We start from the raw sequence: 19,741 nt of genomic DNA, 5'->3' as shown, positions 1-19,741 counted from the left end.
TCTGGTTGGCATCACACCCTCCAGCTGAGCCTGCCCCTCCCCGCCCACCTCCCCGGGTTGCTCTTGTGCTAAAAAACAGTCAAACAAAACCAGAAAAAGCACAGGGGGACCCCAGGGGTGTCCCCAGCCACCCCCACCCACTGGCCCCAAGGTCTCTGCAGAGCATTTGTTCCCTTGCTCTGTGCTCGCCCACCCCACCCCGCCCCACCCGGCGCTCGCAGAAATAAGAAGAGATCCTCCCCTTCCCCATGCCGACCCCAAAACACCCCGGAGCAGGGGGAACCACCCCCTTCCAGGACGTTCCAAGGACCCATCTGAGTTCCCATCCGTGCTCTCCCCCGCTGCCAGGTCCGTCCTTAGCATCCCCCGGCTCCTTTCCACCTCCCCGGTGGTCCCGTCCCTTCTGGGGGCGCCGGTGGCACGGAGGGGGCAGAGCTGGGCTGTCGGGGGCTGCGGCCGGCTGCCGGGGATGCTCAGAAGCCGGCGCTCTCCGAGCTGCTGCGGCTGTTGTAGCTGGGGCTGCGGCTGGGGCTGCGGGAGCGGCTGGGGGGGCTGCGAGTCCGGCTGCGGCTGCGGCTGGAGCTGTAGCTGTCGTAGCTGCGGCTGCGGCTCCGGCTGTACGAGTAGGTGCTCAGCGAGCTGGAGGACGAGGGGCTGGGCCGGTAGTAGGGGATGGGACGCTTGCGGGCGCTGCAAATGGAAAAGGGAAACTGAGTCAGGCCCCCCGCGGCCGCTCGGAGAAGGGGATCCGGCTCTGGACCCCCGGCACGGCCAAGCATTGAGCCAAGGCAGCCAAGCATCCCAGCGGCCGGGCTCGGACCCGCTGCGGGGTGTCAGGATGCGGCCACCCGGCATCACCTCCCCTTCCGTCCATCCATCCATCCCTCTCCTCCTCCCCTGCCCCCTCCCCCGGGGTGTTAGTCCTGGATTAGGCAGCGTCGAGGGCAGAAAGTGAGCAGGTTAATGTGGCTTTTGTGTTTCCCAGACACCAAAGATTGAAAGCTGCTGAAAAAGAGACGTTTGGGATTAGCGGGAGGCGAGCTGCAGCCCGCTGGCGCCTGAGGATGAGGAGGGACACGGGAGGCACGGGGACAGTGGGGTGGGGGGACACAGGGGGCAGCGACATCGGGAGTCGGCCCCTTGTCCCTTCTCCCAGCCTGGTGTTAGTGAGACCAGAGAGTGGCTGGGTGCTGAGAGCATCCTAAGGTGTGAGGAGACACAGAGAGGTCCAGGAGGAAGAGGAGGAGGAAGAGGAGGAGGAGGAGGGGGGAAGGTTACCCTGGGAGTCGGGCTGGCGGCGATGCTCTCCGGGTGGGACCTTGGGATGAAATGGAAAAGGAGAAGTTGGCATCACTGAGGTAGGACCACATGGTGGAGGGTTTGATGGGAACTGGGGACGGGGCAGGTGGGCAGAGAAAAGCCCTGGGGCTTCTGGCTGGGCTATGGGGCAGGCAAGGGGGGCTAGGGGTGTTTCCCTAGCTGCCCCCTCCCCACAGCATCCTTTACACCTCACAGAAATGGCTCTGCTCCTCCTGAACCCTGAGCAGAGCAGGGTCTGCCACCCCCATCCCCCCCAAGGATGGTGATGGGGATGAGGTGAACAGTCCCCACAGGGACCATGGGCTGTGTTCTCCAGCCAAGCCCTGCCATCTCTCTGGGGACATCCTGGGAAAACCTGGATGGAGCAGGAGGGATGACAAACCAGACAGTGGCACCTGGGCTGGGCTGGGAGCAGCTTTCTCAGCCCATTCTCTTTCCAGGGCATCCATCAGGGAGAACTGTGGGGAGCTCTAACCCGTGGGCTCTGCAGTGTTCCTCCTGTCCTTTCTCCTGTCCTCCCTCCTGACAACTCCAGTGCTGCCCAGGCAAAACAAAATCCCTCCCACAGGGAGGCAGATTTCTGAATATCCAGCCCCCCCTCGATCACCCAGCTGATAGTGGGAGAGACAAATAGGTCAGGAAGGAGGTAATCTGGGCTGGGCACGGCCCCGCCGCCAGTGCTGCATCTTAACGAGGTGCTACATATGCACACAGTGTTTTGTCTGGCACGAAATATTGCCTGTCTTACAGCTCGGGATCCTGAGGCAATAGGATCCCAAGGAGGAGAAACCAGCTTTTGGAGGGCAGGAGAGACGTGATTGCGGACGTGAGCACTGCTGGAATATGCACAGCGGATTAAAATTAATTCCTGTTTTCATGCCTCGAAATAGGAAGAGATCAGAAGGTCACAGCATTGGAGGCAGTCTGGTTACCCATCTGTCTGGGCCAGCTGATTCACCGTCATCCTCAGAGCTAGCTGTGCATCCACAGAGCTGCTCTTGTCCATCTGTGTGTCCACCCATCCGTCTGTCCATCTATCTGTATGTCTGTCCATCCGTCCGTCTGTCTGTATGTCCATCCGTCCATCCATCCATTCATCATCCATCCATCCATCCATCCATCCATCCATCCATCCATCCATCCATCCATCCATCATCCGTCCATCCATCATCCATCCATCCATCCATTCGTCCTCCATCCATCCATCCATCCATCCATCCATCCATCCATCCATCCATCCATCCATCCGCCCACCCACGCACCCTTTGGAGTCAGCTGGCAGCAGAGCCCAGCCCCGGGCCGTGGCAGTGGCTGTGGCAGTGGCTATGGCCATGGCAGTGGCCGTGGCAGAGCCTTTGCCCCACGCCAGGACACACCTGGTGATCCTCCTGGGCTCCATGAAGCTCGGGGAGTCGCGTCTCCTCTTCCTGATGGGGGAGTAGCTCCTGGAGCGGCGCCGGGGGCGGGCGGGATCGGGATCACCGTGACGTGTTCGGGGCTCGTTGTCCTTCTCTCTACAGCCCGGGGAGGAGGAGGACGGTCAGGGAATGGGCTGGGGTGCCGTGCGGGACGCAGGGACACCCTGTGGCAGCAGTCACTGCCCGGATGACACTCCCACCTGGGGCTGCCGTTTCCAGCCTGACCAACAATGACGTGCGGCCCCTCCCCGAGTCCCAGGGCAGCCGGGACCACCCTGAGCCGCGATGCCCTCTGAGCCCACTGGCACCCGCGGTGTCCCCGTGTCCCCGTCTCCTCGGGCCTGACCTGCTGGCTGGCTTTTTCGGCGAGGGCGAGCGGGAGCGGCTGCGTGCCGCTCTCTTCTCCCGGGAGCGGGAGCGGGACTTGGAGAGGGAGCCGCTGGAGCTCCAGGAGCTGCTGCGCTGGCCCGGGCTGGGGGACGGGCTCTTCCTCCGCTCCGAGGCGTGCCGGGAGTGCTTGGCTGACGACTCCGAGCTGCTGTTGGGCCGGCCCCGGTGGTGCCGCTCCTTCACCCTGTGAAGGCAGATGCCAGCACTGCCTCGCACCTGTCCTGGCTGGCAGGGTGTCCCCCCCAGCAGCCAGGGACCCCAGGTTCCCATAAGGAACACCTACATAACGCCAGTTTTTGACTGGGCTACATTCCTGACTGTAAAGCACAGGGTTTTCATTTGCTTGGCATCCCGCGCCCTGTGGGATGCTGAAATCCCCTGCTGCCATCCAGGCACTGCCCTCCGCAGTGGGATAATCCCTTGCAGGGATGACCCTTCCCACAGTGCTACCATTGACCCACTGTGGCTCTTCCCTATCCCCATCCACATCCCCTATCACGATCCCCGGGTCTGTCCCCATCCCATTCCCATCGCCAACTCGTCCTCATTGCCATCCCCATTCCCTTTCCCATCCCTATTCCTACTCCCATCCCTTGAGCATCCCAACCCAGCCCCGCTCCCCAGGGCTTTGCCTGGATGGATGTAAGGTGCCCGCAGGGAGCTGCACCCCAAACATCCGAGCCCAGCTCCCAAATCCCGGCAGGGATGGCAGGAGCCCATCCCGGGCACTCCCTTACTTCTTGCCGTGCGCGCCGTGGTTCCTGTCGGGGCCGGCGGGCGGGTGGTAGGGGTGGGAGCCGGCCGAGCCCTCCGAGTCGCTGCTGGAGCCGGCGGGGCTGAGCGGCGGCGGCGGCGGCTCCCGGGGGGCCGGGGGCCGCCCCTTGCTCTGGCCGCGGTGTCGGGACGGCGGCGAGGCACTGCGGGAGCGATGCCGGTGGCCGTGCTTGGCCCGCTCCGGCGTGGGCGACCGGGGGCTGCGGGCGCCGTGTCGGCCCCCGCGGGTGCGGGGGGACGGCGGCTCCGTCCTGCCGTGAGCCCGCGGAGAGGGGGACGCCGAGGCCGGCCTCTGGCAAGGGGGGAGAGAGAGAGAGAAGGAGGGAGAGGAGGAAGGAGACAAGAAAGAAGGAGAAAGGGGATTTTAACGGGGGGCGCCGGGCAGGGGGCGCAGATCACAACGTCAATGCACATCGCATAAGGCAGGCTACACAGACGCTACTCTGCACCTTCCTCTCGCCCTCAACAACGTGGGTCATGCAAACCTCCGCATGCAAAACGCCAAAAAAATATAACTCAACTTAAATCGTAATAAAAACCCAAAGGAAGGGGTGGGATGGGAGGAAAATAAATAAATCCAAGAAAGCCCCAAGTCGTCGGGGAGGGAAAGCTTGAAGGGAAAGAAACAAACACCCCCTCCCCCCCAAAAAACACCTGGAGAGGGGATAAAGCAAACCCTTGTGCCCGCCCACCCCGACCAAGAAAGGGGAAGGGAAAAGGGGGATAAAACCCAAACGAAGGAAGGAAAATGGGGAAAAAAAAAAAAAAAAAGAAAATATGACAGAAGGGAAGATGGGGCAGTGGGGGAGAGTAAATCAGACTGAGCCGAGGGGAAAGGGTCGAACCAAAGAGGGCTGGAGGTGATGGGGTCTGCTCACACAGAGGCATGCACATATATAGAGATTTATGTTCTGATACGTGTAGTTTTTATCGATAGTACGGCTTTCGGCTTAAAACAAATCCAGAAACGAGGAAAAAACGGCACAGAGCGACAATGGAGGGCAAGGCAGGGGAGGGGGCCGGGGGGACGAGAAGGCATAAAAGAAACCAACAAAAAAAGAAAGAAGAAAAACCATCCAAATCAAATCAATTTTAAAAAAATAATAAAAATAAATAAATAAAAAACAAAGCAAAACTTCACAAATGTCCTCGTTACTGAGATAAACGAATGTCTCTGAGCTCTTCCTGGGACACGCATTGAGCTGTTAGCTGTGACTCTGCAGGGAACTGCTAAGTCCTCATCAGCACTCAACACAGACTTTGCTTTCTGCTTCCTTTTTTTTTTTATTTTTTCCATTATATGCTTTTTTTTTTTTTTAAGTCCCTCTTGGTTAACATCCACTTACCAAAAAAGTGGCATTTCCTCCTTTAGTAGGTAAGGTATGAAGAGAAGGGAAAAGCGGGGCAATATAAGTGCATCATTAGATTCACAAAAATGCAAGAGAGAAAGAAAGAGCGAGAGAAGGAGGAAAGACAGAGACAGAGCCAGAGAGAGGAGAAATAAAACAAACCAACTCACTTCTCCTACGGGGAGGGGAAACCTTGGGCCACCACCGTGGCCAAGCCCTGAGCACTGAGACCTCAAGGGATTTTGCCCAGCCCTGAGGGTCCCAAATATCTCAGCTCCTCTGAGCCACAAACGCTGCCTGGGTGTTCCCCCCATCTTTGTAAACACCACAAGACCAAAAAGATGGGTGGAAACAGCTCCTGTAACACCAGTCCTGCCCAAGCTGGCAAACCCCAGCTCAGGGGGCTTTGGGGTCTCCTTCCCCCCAGCCACAGCCCAGTGCCAGGTCCCTGAGAATCCCTGGGAGGGTGAATCCTGCACAGGGCATCGCTGAGTCCAGCCGAGGGAATCAAAAGGGGTTCAGGGGTATTGGGGTGGTGCCAGGAATGTGCCACCATGCCCAGGGCTGGTGACCCCAGTTCCTCACCATCCCCTTGCCCCAAATACACCAATGAATGGTCAGTGAATCCTTGAGGCTGAGGTTCTCCCCACCCATCCCACTGTGTTCTCAATGCCACTTTTCTCCCCCCAAAAAAGAAGGGGGCAGGGTGAAGAGCTGGGATTCTGGGGACCACCACAAAGATGCTGCAAAAGGGACACGAAGCTTCCAAAGTTTCCCTGAGCATCCCAGACTGCTCCACCCCACCACCTCCTTGTCCCCATGGAAAAGCCAATCCCTCCAGCCACAGAGCAGCAAGCTGCAGCCAAAATGGGGGGATTTTATTAAAAACCAGTTGCTGTTGCAATGGCTGCAGCAAGGGGGAGGCTGGCAGTCACGATCAGCCCTGCCCAGCTGCCCTGCAAGTACTGGAGGACCTGGATCTGCTCCAGGAGGATCAGCAGCCCCAGAGAGGGGGATCAGGGGAGCCCATGCCCAGCCCCACATCCCAGGAGAGGAACATTAACGCAAAGATGATGATGAAGAAGAAGAGGACAATGAAGAGATAAAGAGAGGGGGTTCCTCTCTACCAGGGTGACATTTTGGCACTGGCTGGCCACGCCATGGGCTCGGGCTGTGGGATGCAGGGCTCCCACCCTGGAGTCTCCTGCCCTGGTGTGCAGGAAGGCAGCAAAGGTCAAAGCATCTCCAATAAACCCAAGTTGCCAAAGACTCAGCCTAAGAGGGAAAACACACACTGGGCACTTGTGGGGATGGCACAGCCAGGGCAGGGATGCTGTCACCTGCCCTTGCAGACTGGGATGTCCTGCACCTGCCTCTCTCCAGGCAGGAAGATTTACACCTTTCCCTACTGCAGCCTCCCTCAGTATTTTCCCTGAGCTGGGTTTTTTCCCCCTGAAGAGGGGCTAAACCCACACATCTCCCCAGATTTCTCATTTCTTACCCCATCCATCCACCCCAAAACCCCCTGTGCCCACTTCTACCCGTGGCCACTGCCCCTATTTCTTCCTAAATGTCTTCACCTTCATTACCCAGCCACTAACGGGGGATTGAAAGGGAACAGCCGTGCTCGGCCCCTGAATGGAAACGAACACAAATTCGGAGGGCTGAAAGACACAGAAATGCATTCTACCGACAGCACGAGGAGACGGGGAAGAGAAAAGGGGGGAAGAAAGAAAAAAATATTACGTGGACAGGGCAAAAAAAAAAGATTTAAAAAAAAGAACGTAAGAGAAGAGCATGGCTTTGCAGCTAACTGGGGAAAACCATACAAATAAAAAAAAAACTTATATATAGCCACCAAAAAGAGACAAAATGAGAGACAGAGAAGGGGAGTGAGAAAGAAAGAGAAAGAAAGTCAGAAAGAAAGAGAAAATAACATTAAATCAAGCTACGGTGCTTTTCAACAGGCTCATCTGCAGAAGTGAACGTGCAGAGGTGGACAAAATACCTACCTTTGGAATTGGCAGTGACAGGAATGCAATAATAAAAAAAGAAAACAATAATCTCCACATTTGGAGGGCAGAATGGGAAAAAGACAAGGACTCTTTAGTACGGCGATCCAGACCCCTCGGCTAATCCCGTTTGCTTTGCTTAGAATTTTTAAAATTATTTTTTAAATTGGTCTCTTTAGCTTCTAATTTTTATTCTCTTTTTAAAAAAAATTTGCTTGTTTGTTTGTTTGTTTGTTTAATTGGAAGGCTGCGGCCGGCCGCCGAGCGGGGGGGCCGCTGGGGGGGGTGGCTGGCTGGTGTCTGTAACCCGATCAGGTTCAGTCTTTAAAAGTCACTCTATAACATGGCAAAGTCCCGGGTAACATGCAGGGAAGGCGACGGATGGAGGTGGGACACGGCGAGGGATGTCGGGTTGTGTCGGCCCAAAGAAAACCGGAGAAAGAGAGGGGCTGGAGGGTGCGTGTGGGCGAGGAGGAGGAGGAGGAGAGACCCAGGAGGAAGGCTGGGAAGGCAGCAGGGATGGATGGAGACAGGACTGGGTATTTAAAAGGGAAGGCAACGCCGCGCAGCGCCCCGGGGCACCCCGGCTCCCGGCGGCTCTGGGGGTGCTGGGGTGGGCACGGCTCACCCGGCTGAGCCCGGAGCTTTTGGGGGGTCTGCGGGAGGTGGGGAGGGGGCTGGGGACTCATCCTGTCGGGGATAGCCCCGCACCCAGCGGCTTCATCCTGCAGCCAGGCAGGGAAAGCTCGCCACGGCAGCGGGATCCAGCCGCGGACAGCGGGCAGTTGCCAATTTGAGGAGGAAAAGGGCAATTCACTCCTTTGCAGTGTAGTGCTGCTGGGTTCTCTTCCCTTTTAAATTCCTTGTTCAAAATATAGAAAATGGAAATACAATGTTCAGCGGCCGTAAATATTTAGAAAACACATCGGGTTTTTGTTTTTGTTTTGTTGTTGTTTTTTTTTTTTTTCTTCTCCACATTAACACACACAAAAGCAAAAAATTCTAGAACAACACGACGACGACGGGGTGGGGGGGGGGAAATAAAAATAAGAGAAATATATATCGTTTGCATTTCTGTACATCACAAGGGAAAAGAAAATAAATCATGAGAAAGGAAACTAAAACAAGGGGACGGGAAAAAAAGCACGTTTCATTGCCCTTCCCTCCCCCTCGTCCCTGCTTCTGCTGAGCAAGAAATGGAAGTGTATATTACCGTTTGGGTTTTTTTCAAATGGGAGGCTAAAGAAAAACACAGATGGGATTAAAAAGAAAAAAAAATAAAAAATAGAAACCAGAGAGAGAAAGAAAGAGAGAGAGAGAGAGAAAGAGAGAAAGTTGTTGGAGAAAAGTCCCGCTGGTGCCGGGGAGCCAAGGGAGCTCGACGGCCTGGGCGATGCTGGGGTGGGCAGGGGAGAGCGGGGCCAGCCGTGCGCCCGGGGGGCGGCGCCTCGGCACCCGAACCGCCCCGCGCCCCCGCCGGAACCACAGGAAAGAAGAAAGCAGAGAGGTGCCCCGAGAGGTGGGCAGGGTGCTGGGTGCTGCTGGGGGGTGCTGGGCTGCGGAGGGTGAAGGGGACGTGGAGGTGGGGTCGGGGGTTCCCAGCCCCGTTGGCCGGGGTGCCCCTGGCCCTGCAGGTGTTGGGGTGTCAGCGTTGGGTGCTGCCAGCCCAGGACCTCACCTGTGGGAATAAAGTTCCCTGGGGCAAGTGGGGACCTGTGTGGGCTCCATTAGTGGAGTCCTGCAGTGTCCTGCCTTCTCTCAGCCCTGCCTCCAGCCTCCCTCAGCCAAAGCAGGCTCCTCACCATCCCAGCACTGGTCAAACTGGGGCTGGCCCCCTGGGCCCACTGGGTTAGGGCTTTGCCCCACTCAGCAGGGGAGCAGCCCCCACGGTTTCACCAAGATTTTCACCTCGGGATGCTGAGGCAGAGCTGGGGATGCTCAGCTCTGATGTCACCTGCCATGGGAACCTCAAGGTCCTAAAATCTGAGCATCCGGCATCAAATCCCCTCCAAACCCTAACTTAGCCAGAGTGGGTGTTGGAGTCCTGAGCACTGGTGCTGGCCCTTGGCACTAGGGAGAGTTTGGGTTGGTGGGCAAACAAGAATTTTCCTGCTTTGGCCATTTCTTGGCTGTCTGGGATCAGCCTCAGCGAGGTGCCGAGCCTGGTGGTGACCCTGGCAGGTGATGCTGGTCTGCCAAACCATCATCCTGGGCAGGGGGTGACATCTGCAGGACGACGTGTGGCTTTGGGAGAGGGATGACCTGTTGGCTGCCCTAATCCCTGCCTCAGGGTGATGGGCTGGCTCCCCCAGGGAGATCGTGCACCCAGCGCGGGGTCGGTGAGTGCTGGGAGGGTGCAACCTGCACCCCACATCTCCCCCGTGTGCTCCGGTTGGGCAGGGCGGGGAGCCGAGCGAGTAGGGAAGGAGGGGAGAGGAGAGCAGAGGGGCAGTCCTGTGGAGGGAGGAGGGGAGGGAAGCGAAGAGTGATCCAAGAAAAGCCTACGTACATCCGAGGGCTCCGGGAGCGGGGCGCCGTGGCTGTGGCGGCCGTTCTGGGCGCTGCCCTTGTGCCCGTTCTGGTGCGGCGAGGCCGAGCGCTGGGGCGAGGGCGAGGACGGGCTGCGGCTGGAGCGGGCGCTGCTGCCCTTGGGGCCATCCTGCCGGCGCTTGGGGCTCAGCCTGAGGAGTACCGCACCGTCAGCTGCCGGCACCCCCGGCCCCGAGCCCGGCCCCGCCCTTAGCCCGGCCCCGGCAGAGCCGCCGCCTGCAGCCCAGGCTTTGCCGAAGCCAGAAATGGGGTGAGAATTGGTGCTTTGAGCTTTCTTTAGCTAAAAATTGAAACCCCGTCTGGGCACCATGTTCCCAAACCTTCCAGAGATGTTGCAGCACCATCCCACTCCCCTCTATAGCTGTCTCAGGGATGTCTCTGCCATCTCCCTTTACCCTCCACCCCCTGAGATCTTCACCCCTGGGACACCTCTGCCACCTGCCTCTGCCCTCCATCCTCTAAGGTCCCCATCCCTGGGGACACCTCTATCACCCACCTCCCTGTCCTCCATCTCCCAGGACACCCATCCCTGGGACACCTCTGTCACCCACTTTCTGCCCTCTACCACATAAGGGTGTCCATCCCAAGGACATCTCTGTCCCTGCCCTCTACCCCATCGCGGAGGCTGGGGCTGGGTGTGGTGGTGGGGACGGGGGTCCCGGGCTGTCCCTACCTGCCCGGGGATTTAGAGCCGCTGTCGTCGGAGGAGAGCGAGGCGCTGTGGGAGCTGCAGGAGCTGCGGCGATGGGAGCGCCAGGCAGGGGACTCGCTGCGGGACCTGCGGAGAGGGCGGCCGGGGGCCGAGGGACAGGCTGAGCGGCCGCGGGGGACACGCAGGGACACAGAGAGCCCCGCTGCCCCCGCCAGCCCGGCCCCTCACCTCTTGCGCTCTTTGTTTTTCTCTTTCCGTTTGTTCTTGGGGCTTCGGGACCTGCGGGAAGAGCCGAAAGCTGCAGACGTGGGAGCGGGGGCAGCAGCACCTGGGGGTGGCTTTCCCAGTCCCCCAGAGACACCGAGGCTGAGGGAGGAGCAAGGGGAAAGACCTGCCTGGTCTGGAGCTGGGCTCCACTGAGGTTCAAAGTATGGTGGGGATCCCAGATGGATTTGGGGAGACGGTGGGGTCAGGTGCAGGTTGGTGAGACCAGGCAGGAGAGAAGGGGAGACTGGCTCTGCTCAGCATCCTCAGGGCTCGGGCTCATTGTCACCCTCCCACTTGTTTTGCCCTGCACCCTCTCTGGCACCCTTTGTGTGTTTTTCACTCCTTTCACCCTAAAACAGCAGTGTTGGCAGAGGGCAGCTGCAGAGCAGGGCAATAGTCAAGGTTTGCCCTGGCCATAGCTGCCTGGGATCCCCCTTCCTCCCCCCGAGGACATCTGGGGCCATGTGGGACCCCACAGTCAGCCAGAGTGGCCTTGTGCCACATCCAAGGGCAGAGGACACACAGCAGTGTCCAGCTATGGGGTGAGGAGGGGGCCCATCACAATGGGCAGAGAGGAGGGAACAGCAGGAGGGCAGCACACAGGGGGTCCCTGGCAGGAGAAGCTGGCAGCTGGTGGCAGTGGGGTGGCTCCTGTTAGCTGTCACTCTTACCTGTGTCTTCTCTTTTTTCGTGACCCCGACTCAGACCTAAGGGATGAAGAAGAGGCAGAGATGAAGGAGATAGACTGATCTGGCTGGGGGGAGCAAAGGCTGGGCAGTTTCCAGGGATGAGGAGAAGCACAGGGGGATGGCCCCGAGGTGGGCTGCTGGATGGGGCAGGTGACAGTGGCTGTGAGGAGATGATGGCCCCCTGAAAGTCCATCCCTATCCACTTCTAAATCCCACCCCAGCCCAAGGACCCGAGCAGCCCCAACGAGCCCCTCTGTCCCCAACCACCACTGCTGTCCCGAGCCTGCTGTCGTGTCCATCCTACCTGTCACGTCTGTGTTTCTTTCCAGTCTTCTTTTTCTTTTCCTTGCGGATGGGTGAGGAGCTGTCACAGCTAGAGGGGAAGCGGGTGCCCTTGAGCAGGGAGCAAGGGACTCCCCAGCCTCTTCCCCCTGGCCCAGGGGAGCCTGGTCCCACCACCCCCAGCCACACTGCTTCCCCTGGACCACCCCATGGGATGCATGAGCATCACATGGCAGTTACTTCCTGGGGGATTTGGGCTGGGGAACAGAAAGGGACTTTTGGCAGAAGGACTCTGGCTGCCTTGAATTCTGGAATGCCCAAATCCTGCTGTGTCTCATTGCCACCTCGTGGGCTGTACAACCTTCAGCAAGAGACAAGGTGGCCAGTTCCCAGGGAGATTTCAGAGAGGAACAGTGGGTGGCAGAGGCTAGTCTGTGCCCAGTGGCCTTGGAAGCCCAGAGGGGACCCCACAGCCCACCCAGCCCAGTGGTCACTCACCTGCGCTCTGAGCCGGGTTTCCTCTTTTTGCTGCCGTGGGAAAGGCAGAGAAAAAAGGGACATTAGGGACAGCATCGTGCCCAGGCACCAGTGCTAAGTGGTGAGGTTTTGGGCAGATGGACCCTTCACAGAGCCATATCCTGTCTGGTGCTGTGCCCTGTGGCAGTGAGCTCCTTCCCCACATGGACCAGGCAAGGTCCCAGCAGTGCATGCAGTAGGTGTGTGCACACATGTGTGTGTTGCAGTATCAGAACATGCAGATGCGTTGCATCTCTTAAGGGTGCACATTCAGGGATGTACTGCCCCCAAAAGTAGAGTGCCCCTCCAGAGCCTGGCAAAAGGCTGAGCTGGGAGGTGAGCTGCCCACCAGAGAGAGGGGACAGCACAGGGACAGCCAGGGACTCACCGGCTCCGGCGGTGACCTGATTTCTTCTTCTTTTTCTTCTTGGGTGGAGGAGAGGTGGAGCTGCTCGAGCGTCTTTTCAACCTGTGGGAGACAGCAGACAAGGTTGGGAAAAGAAGAAGGGACGGGCCCCTGGCCTCTGTGTCCCTGGATGGGGACCGTGTGCACAGCAGGTCCCCAAAACCCGCACAGACCTGTACTCGCGGTGGCCGCTGTCCTCGCGGTAGCACTCGGCCGAGCAGTCGCACTGCAGCAGGCAGCCCTCTCTATAGTCAGGGTACTCCACCTCGTACTCCTCCCCATCTGCCCCATGATGGTTTTCTATCACACTGCCAAAGGAGGAAGAGCAGGATTAACTTGGGGATCCCCACTCCCTGTTTCACGCCAGAGCAGCTGGAGCAGCCCCAATGCAGCTACAGGGGTTGGGGGACATTGCCTCTGCCACAGGGGACCTTGGTCATGCCCCTTGATGTCCACACACAGCAAAGTCCCAGGGTGGAGGTCTGCTCAGGGTATTCCTGGGGCTCCAATCCCTGCAGAGATCCCTACCAGGCTGGCACAGGGACATTGTGAGACTCAGGCCACCATCTCCCCACAGGGCCCAGCCCCAGCCTCGTTTGAGCCCCTTTTGGCTTTGCTCAAGAGCTGGGGCTGAGCAGGAGGCTGGGTCATCCCAGGCGGGTTGCAGGGCTGGATAAGGGTGAGAGCAGCTGGCAGAAGACCAGCAGTGGAAATTTAGGTGGGAACTGCCCAGGATGATCTGGGCTTTGAGGCCAGCACCCCACAGCGCCACCTGCTCAGCACTGGAGCTTCAGGCAGGTAATGGTCAATGTCCCTCCTAGGACCAGGTGAAGAAGGGGTGGGGAGACATCATGCCTAGAGCCATCAGGGTCTCTTTCTCTCTCTCTCCTGAGTGACTTCATCAGCATTAATTTTTCCCACTGCCATGGAAACCGGCATGAGGTTGCCATTGACTACCGGGGCTGTGGGCAGGGCTTGGTAGAGGCCTGGCAGCCGGACTAGGAAAGTCTCAGGAGTCCCTGCCCAACCTCTTCCTGATGCCCCCACCTCCCTGGGCTGGCTCTGCCACCCCTCCCAGGAAAAAAACCCACAGGGAGCCTCTCATTTGCTCTTGAGGGATCTAGGACATCTCACCCATGGAGGGACAAGGACATCCAGGTGCTCTGGAAGGAAACTTAAGAGATAGGGACAGGTGTGGAGGGTGCCCAGCACCACAGCAGCCCAGGTGTTTGCTTCCCAAGGGAGATTTGCCCTCAGAAACCTGATGTGGGCTCCTCTGCCCTTCCCAGCCTGGAGGTGAGCAGTCAGCGATGCTGACGGAGAAGTGCAACCCCACAGTATCAGTCCCTTGACAGCCTGGCCATTGCCTGAGAGAAGGGAAGCTCCCAGTCCCAGACTGCAGTTCTGACAGTGGCATGTGTTGGCATCCTTGGGCACAGGCAGGCCATGGGCTGTTTAACCTAATTAGAAATGTCTTGGACCGAAACTACGCACGAGGCACCCTCCCCTAACCACGGACAATCGCTCAAGCAGGACTTGGGCTCCCTTCTGTGCCACAACCATGGCTGGCTGGGTCCTCTCCACATGACTCCTGCTTTGGCCGTGTCCCAAAGATAGAATCAGCCTTTCAACCACCCATCCAACCATGGGAAGGGGCAGAAAAGAGGCAAAGAGAGAAGGGAGCAGGGTTAATTCTCTGTGTGTGTCTCTGCTCTGTGAGCAGGCAGTGCTCCACGCCAGAGCCTGCTGCCAGCATCTCACCCATTAGCTGTGCTCAGCAGCTCAAGACCAGCCTTGTGCTGCTCCAATTATCCCTCCCTGCCCAGCACACGCTCGCCTTTGTCTGCAATCCCACCAGCCTGTCCATCAAACCCTTCTCCTTGGGGACCGGGCTGTACCAAGCCGTGCACACGGAGACGGGAGCTGAGAGAACACAAAGAGCAAAGCCAGGGACTCAGGTGGTCACAGCTCTGCTCGATGCCTCACTTTTCCCTGGGGAGTTTTGCAGATGATGCTGAGCCCTTGCATTGGCTCTGAAACAGGACCAGCTGGTTCAGGCTCACAGTCCTGGCAGCCAAGGACCACACAGTAAAAGCCCAAAGCGGTGCTGGAGCAGGACCAACCCACGAGATGTTCTGCTGAGCACTCTCCTAGCCACCACAAGGGCTGAGGCTCTTTATTTAAAGCTTATTTAACCCCCTGTCCAGCCTCTTCATGCAGCAGAGACCTTTGGCACGCAGGATATCCTCCAGCAGCTCAGATCCCTGCTGCCTGAGGAGCCACCTCCTTTGGACCCAGCTCCTACCAGCCTCCTCAAGCGCCTCTGGCTTTGCTCTCCTCGGAGCAATCCTTTGCTGTGAGACTGCTCCTTCCAGCTCAGCACTATTATTTATAGCCCTGGGGCTAATCTTTAATGATTACCCTTCGTTTTGCAAAACCAAGCCTGTAAAGGTGACAGCCAGGGCTGCCTGGGTAACTTTCAGGCACCTTTGGCTTCCCCATGTGCTTGTTATAGTGCTGGCCCTAACGAGCCTGCCAGGAAGATGCCCTGGAGATGACTCCTGCCCCCACCAGCAAAGGCCACTTGTTAACACCTCAGGCATGATGCTCAGTGACCTGGGCAGGTTGGTTTCCCCCATGCTTTGTTTTCTCCTGCCTGGAGGAGGAGGATCCTGAATGTTTCACACAGTCCCAAGCCCATGAGCCCCATCCAGGCAGGGCACAGCCATGTCCCTGTGTCCCACCCTGCCTGGCGTGCCAGCAGAGTGGTGTGAGGGAGGCTCTCCCTGCTGCCATGGCTTCCCTGCCTCCCCCCTCGCCCTGATTTCCTGACCCTAATGAAGCATTAATATTCAGTGAACCTGAAGCATCTATTCCTGTCCCAAGTGACCTGGTTTCCAGGCTGATGGATGGTGCACGCCAGGCCAGCCATGCTGCCTGGGCCATTAAGCATTGCACTGATAAATCATCATCAAGCCAGGGTGGACCCTGGTAAAGCAGGGAACAGTCCAGTGCAGGGCAGGAGCAGCAACTGGCATGTCCCCAGCAGGAGCTGGGCTGCTTTGGACACCAAACATAAGTCCTAAGCCCCCTTCCAGGGCAGATGCAGCCCCCCAGGACCAGGCACTGTGAGGAGTGATTAGAAGCAGAGGAATAGTATGGGATTTCCTTGGAGGAACTTCTTCCATGAGGTCCCTGCCCCTGGCTGGTGGGGTGAGCCAAGCATTGAGACCTTCTGCACTTGGGTTTCATCCTCTGGGACAGAAGCATTGCAATTCTGGCCTCTGCACAGCACCCAGAGGTCTCCAAATGACCAGTGCAGGATAACCTTTAACCTCTCCAGAGACAGGACACTGCCTTAGAGGGGCAATTCCTGCCTCCAACTGACTGAACAGCCAACCAACTGACCAACCATCAAATCAACCAACAAACCATCAAACCATCAAATCAACCACCAGACATCACCAAATCCACCAACCATCAAATCAAACAAGCATTGACTCAAAGCCAACACCCATCCATCCATCCATCCATCCATCCATCCATCCATCCATCCATCCCTCCATCCATCCATCCATCTCTTGATACCCTCTCCCTGTCCATCCAGCTATCCAGTCATGCCTAGATATACCCTCATCCACCACCCACCTGCCCACTGATACTCAGAGGCAATCAGGGACGTGTCTCTCTGGGGTGAGACACACAGATGAACCAACTGGAAGCTGCCTGACTTACATTTGGCGCCCATGCTGGTCCTCCCTGGTGAGCACACCCTCCTTCTCCATCAGCATTTGCCGAAAGGTCCCCACTTTCTGTCGGATCTCCTCTTCAGAGTACCTGGATGGGCAAAGATGTGGTCAGGGCTGTGATTGGAGCATGGGCTCCCCATGGACCTGCTGAGGAACTCTATACTTTTGGAAGTGACACATGGCCCAAGGGGCCAATCAAAAGGGGAGGTGGCATGGTGATAGTCATCAGGGACTGGAGGACAGCAGGACCTCTGCTCGGTCCCCTGCCACCACTATCTGTGTCCTCCTCTCTCTTGCCTGCTTCTCCCAGCAGTGCTTGGCAGAGGAAGGGACACCAAGAAGGGGGAAAAGAAGAGGATGACTATGGAGTATCCAATCCCTGTGACTGCCCCAGGATTTGGGGCAAGTGCCCACTAAACCCTCTTGGCAGGGCCACCACTGCAGCCAGTGATTCTGGGGTTCCCTCCCAGCATCTCTGTCCCATCCCATGAGCTCCCCCTGCTTGTCCCCTGGTGCTCTGGGGCCCTGAAAGCCGTGCCAGCTCTGCGCTACCGCTGAGCTGACTCAGGCGCCGCAGGGTTATTAACGAGAGACACTAATCACTGTGTCCTGGCATCTGAGAACAGCCACTGCAAACCACGGCACTCCTGCTGTCCCCAAAGTGTCCCTGGGAAGGGACAGGTGACAGCCCTGGCTGGGTGGTCCTGTGCCACATCCCGTGGCTGCACAAGGGCACCTGAGTATCCTCCTCAACTAAAACCATCCCAACAGAGAGATGTAGTGGAGGGACCCACGATGGTCTTGGCATCATCCCAGGGGAGAGGGTGAAGGGAGAGGCACCTCATGTCACCATCACACTGCCACCCTGGGAGGGAAGGGAAGCTTTATGAGTGTCCCTGTCCTCAGCCACAGACTCTAGAGGGGCTGCTCATGGCCCACCCTTCCCATCACACCCCATTAGCATCACTGCCACGAGCCCAGAAAACTGGATGCCAGAGCCAGGCCTAGCCCTGCAGTCCCCAAGGCTGGCACTTCACACAGCCCATGCTGGGGACAGTGATACCCCTTGCAGTGCTCTGGGTGCCCTGGGTGAAGAAGGGCACATGGCTCCACCACCCACCCCTCCAGCAGTGTCCTTGAAGGGGAACAGAAGGAGAGGGGAATTAGTATTTACGAACTCTTTTGCACTGAAAGGCTCTCATTAACTCCCCAGCCACACCCCACACAGAAGGAAGGCTCATAACAGGGTATGGAGGCAGCCTGGCTGCTTCTCCTCACCTTGCAGCTGAACATGGGGAGCCCCAAAACCAGGGTAGCACCCCAAATGCTACTGTGCTCCATTCCCTTGATGGCAGTGCACCCAGCTGGACAGAGTGGCCACCCCACAAGGATGGAGCTGACAGCCCTGGCCATCCCATGGACACCAGCCAGCCCACAGCAGCAGGAAGATGTCTGCCCAAGATCAGCATTTGCTGCAGCATATTAAGAACACGGCCGGTGCTCTTGGAGAGGGGACATGAGGCCAAACAGGAGGTGACAGATGGGCCACTGTGGCTGGGCCATTAGCAAATCTGTGGGGGGAGGCCAAGGGGAGGAACTCCCCACCACCTCCAGGGATGGAAGCAGGAGCATCACCAGCCCTTTCCCTCCTGCATTCCCCTGGTGCTGCTTATAACCCTGTAGGAGGGGGTTTGCTTTTGCATTTAACGTATAGAATGGATTTGGGAAAGAAAGAAAATTTGCTGACACTTCTTTTCTGGACAAGGAATCCAGCCTGCAGGCAGGGAATAACAGTGCAGGCAGCCTGGAGCGAGCTACAGCGCAGGCAGGAGGAGCCATCCGCCTTTAAGAAAACAAGGGAGTGCTTAAATCCCTGCAGAATCCCCTCTGCTGACACTCACATCCATCCTGGAGCTCTCCCCTCATCAACAACTCCCCCAAGGCCATGGCCAGGAGGCTGCCTCTGGTCCAGACAGAAACCTCAGGGGTGCAAATCCCTGCTCATGGAACCCCCCTGAAAAGCCCCTGTGTGGAGGGGAAGGGCAGGCAGAGGATTAAGCAGGTTGACCAAGATTATTACTGTAATTATATTATCATTTCGGCGTATCGCCATCATCAGTGTTATTAATAGCCTTAATAACAGCAAAGCAATTACAGCAATAACAACAATCCTGGTTGCAGTGTTGCTATTACCCATTGCAGTAATGCTACTACCAGTAGTAAGATCCCTACTAGGGCTCGGGAACCCGACAGGAGGCTCTGGGCTCCCCAAAGTGCCAGGTCAGCCTTATTTATTTCCATAATGACAAATTAGGCACAATCATTATTCCAGTCTGTGTGAGACAATTTAATTCTAGGTCACGCTTGCACTCTTAATGAAAGCCTTGGCGAAGCCTTCCCTCAATCCATTTTCCTTCTCCCCAGCTGATACCAGTCCCCATCTACCCAAGTGTGCCGAAGAATTTGCTCCATCCATCAGGTTTTAGAGAGCTGTCAGAGGGATCAGGATGTTTGGCTTCTGCCAGAGACAGCACAGCCATGCCCAGCAGGGATGGGGGTCTCCTTTCTGGCCCCCCAGTCCCTTCTGCCCACCCAGGAGGGGATGTTCCTCAGCCCCTTGGGTTTTTCCCTATCCCTTTGTTTCCCAAGGGGAGAGCAAAGGCTGGGGAAAAGCTTGCAGTGCCTGGCCATGGCGTTGGCAGGATGGGGACAGGGGGTCCTATCACCCCAAAACTGGGGAGGGAAAGGAAAACAGGGCAAACTGAAGCCCCAAACCAGCCTCTCCTGTGACTAAACTCCAGCTTTCCTCTGGGATCTCACATCCCAGGCATGCGGAGCACAGGATAGGTGGAACTGATGATTTGCACATCCATAAGCAACTTCACTCCCCTTTCCTGCTTCAACTTTCCCAGCAGGACAAGCTGGGAACCCAAACTTCTAAGCAGGGCAACTGGATGAACTCCTAGGCATTTCCCACCACAGACCAACCCACCAGAGTTGCTTCGTTCACCCAAAAGTGGATTTACTTCCAAATGGTGACACCTGCCATATCAAGGTATTTCCTAAAGGGGGAGAACAAGGCACAAACAGGTCAAAAGAATCCCATCCCAAATGTTCCCACCACTCACCCCTGCTCCTCCATCATCTCCTGCAGCTCCATGCACTTCAGCTCCACCCGCCGCTTGCGCTCATGGTCCAGGATTTCCCGGTGAGCCTTCTTCACCATGCTGGGCTCCACCAGCCGCACCTCCTCCTCGCCCTTGTGCCACGTTCCTGAGGCACCGGGCTGGGGGAAGCCGTTGGAGGCTTCCTGGGGCGAAGGCACATCGGCCCCATTGTTGTAGAGAGCCATGATTGCCTGGGAGGG

General features: G+C 57.6%; 1 protein-coding gene across 1 annotated transcript; it reads right to left on the bottom strand.

Annotated features, from left to right (window-relative positions):
• Positions 1-473: 473 nt before the first annotated feature.
• Positions 474-19,726, bottom strand: SRRM3 (serine/arginine repetitive matrix 3; the record flags this gene model as incomplete). Its single annotated transcript, XM_084218889.1, has 14 exons — positions 474-690; positions 2,697-2,834; positions 3,085-3,312; positions 3,866-4,194; positions 9,773-9,944; positions 10,487-10,591; positions 10,694-10,744; positions 11,404-11,439; positions 11,726-11,794; positions 12,202-12,231; positions 12,608-12,688; positions 12,799-12,933; positions 16,361-16,462; positions 19,503-19,726. The coding sequence occupies 14 exons, from the start codon at positions 19,724-19,726 to the stop codon at positions 474-476; spliced, it is 1,917 nt and encodes a 638-aa protein (XP_084075015.1).
• Between the last annotated feature and the right edge of the window lie 15 nt (positions 19,727-19,741).

This window comes from Fringilla coelebs (genome assembly GCF_963513975.1).
Source record: "Fringilla coelebs genome assembly, chromosome: 20".
Classification (NCBI taxonomy): domain Eukaryota; kingdom Metazoa; phylum Chordata; class Aves; order Passeriformes; family Fringillidae; genus Fringilla; species Fringilla coelebs.
The sequence above is the reverse complement of the archived record's forward strand: the minus strand, read 5'-3'. Positions and strand labels throughout refer to the sequence as shown.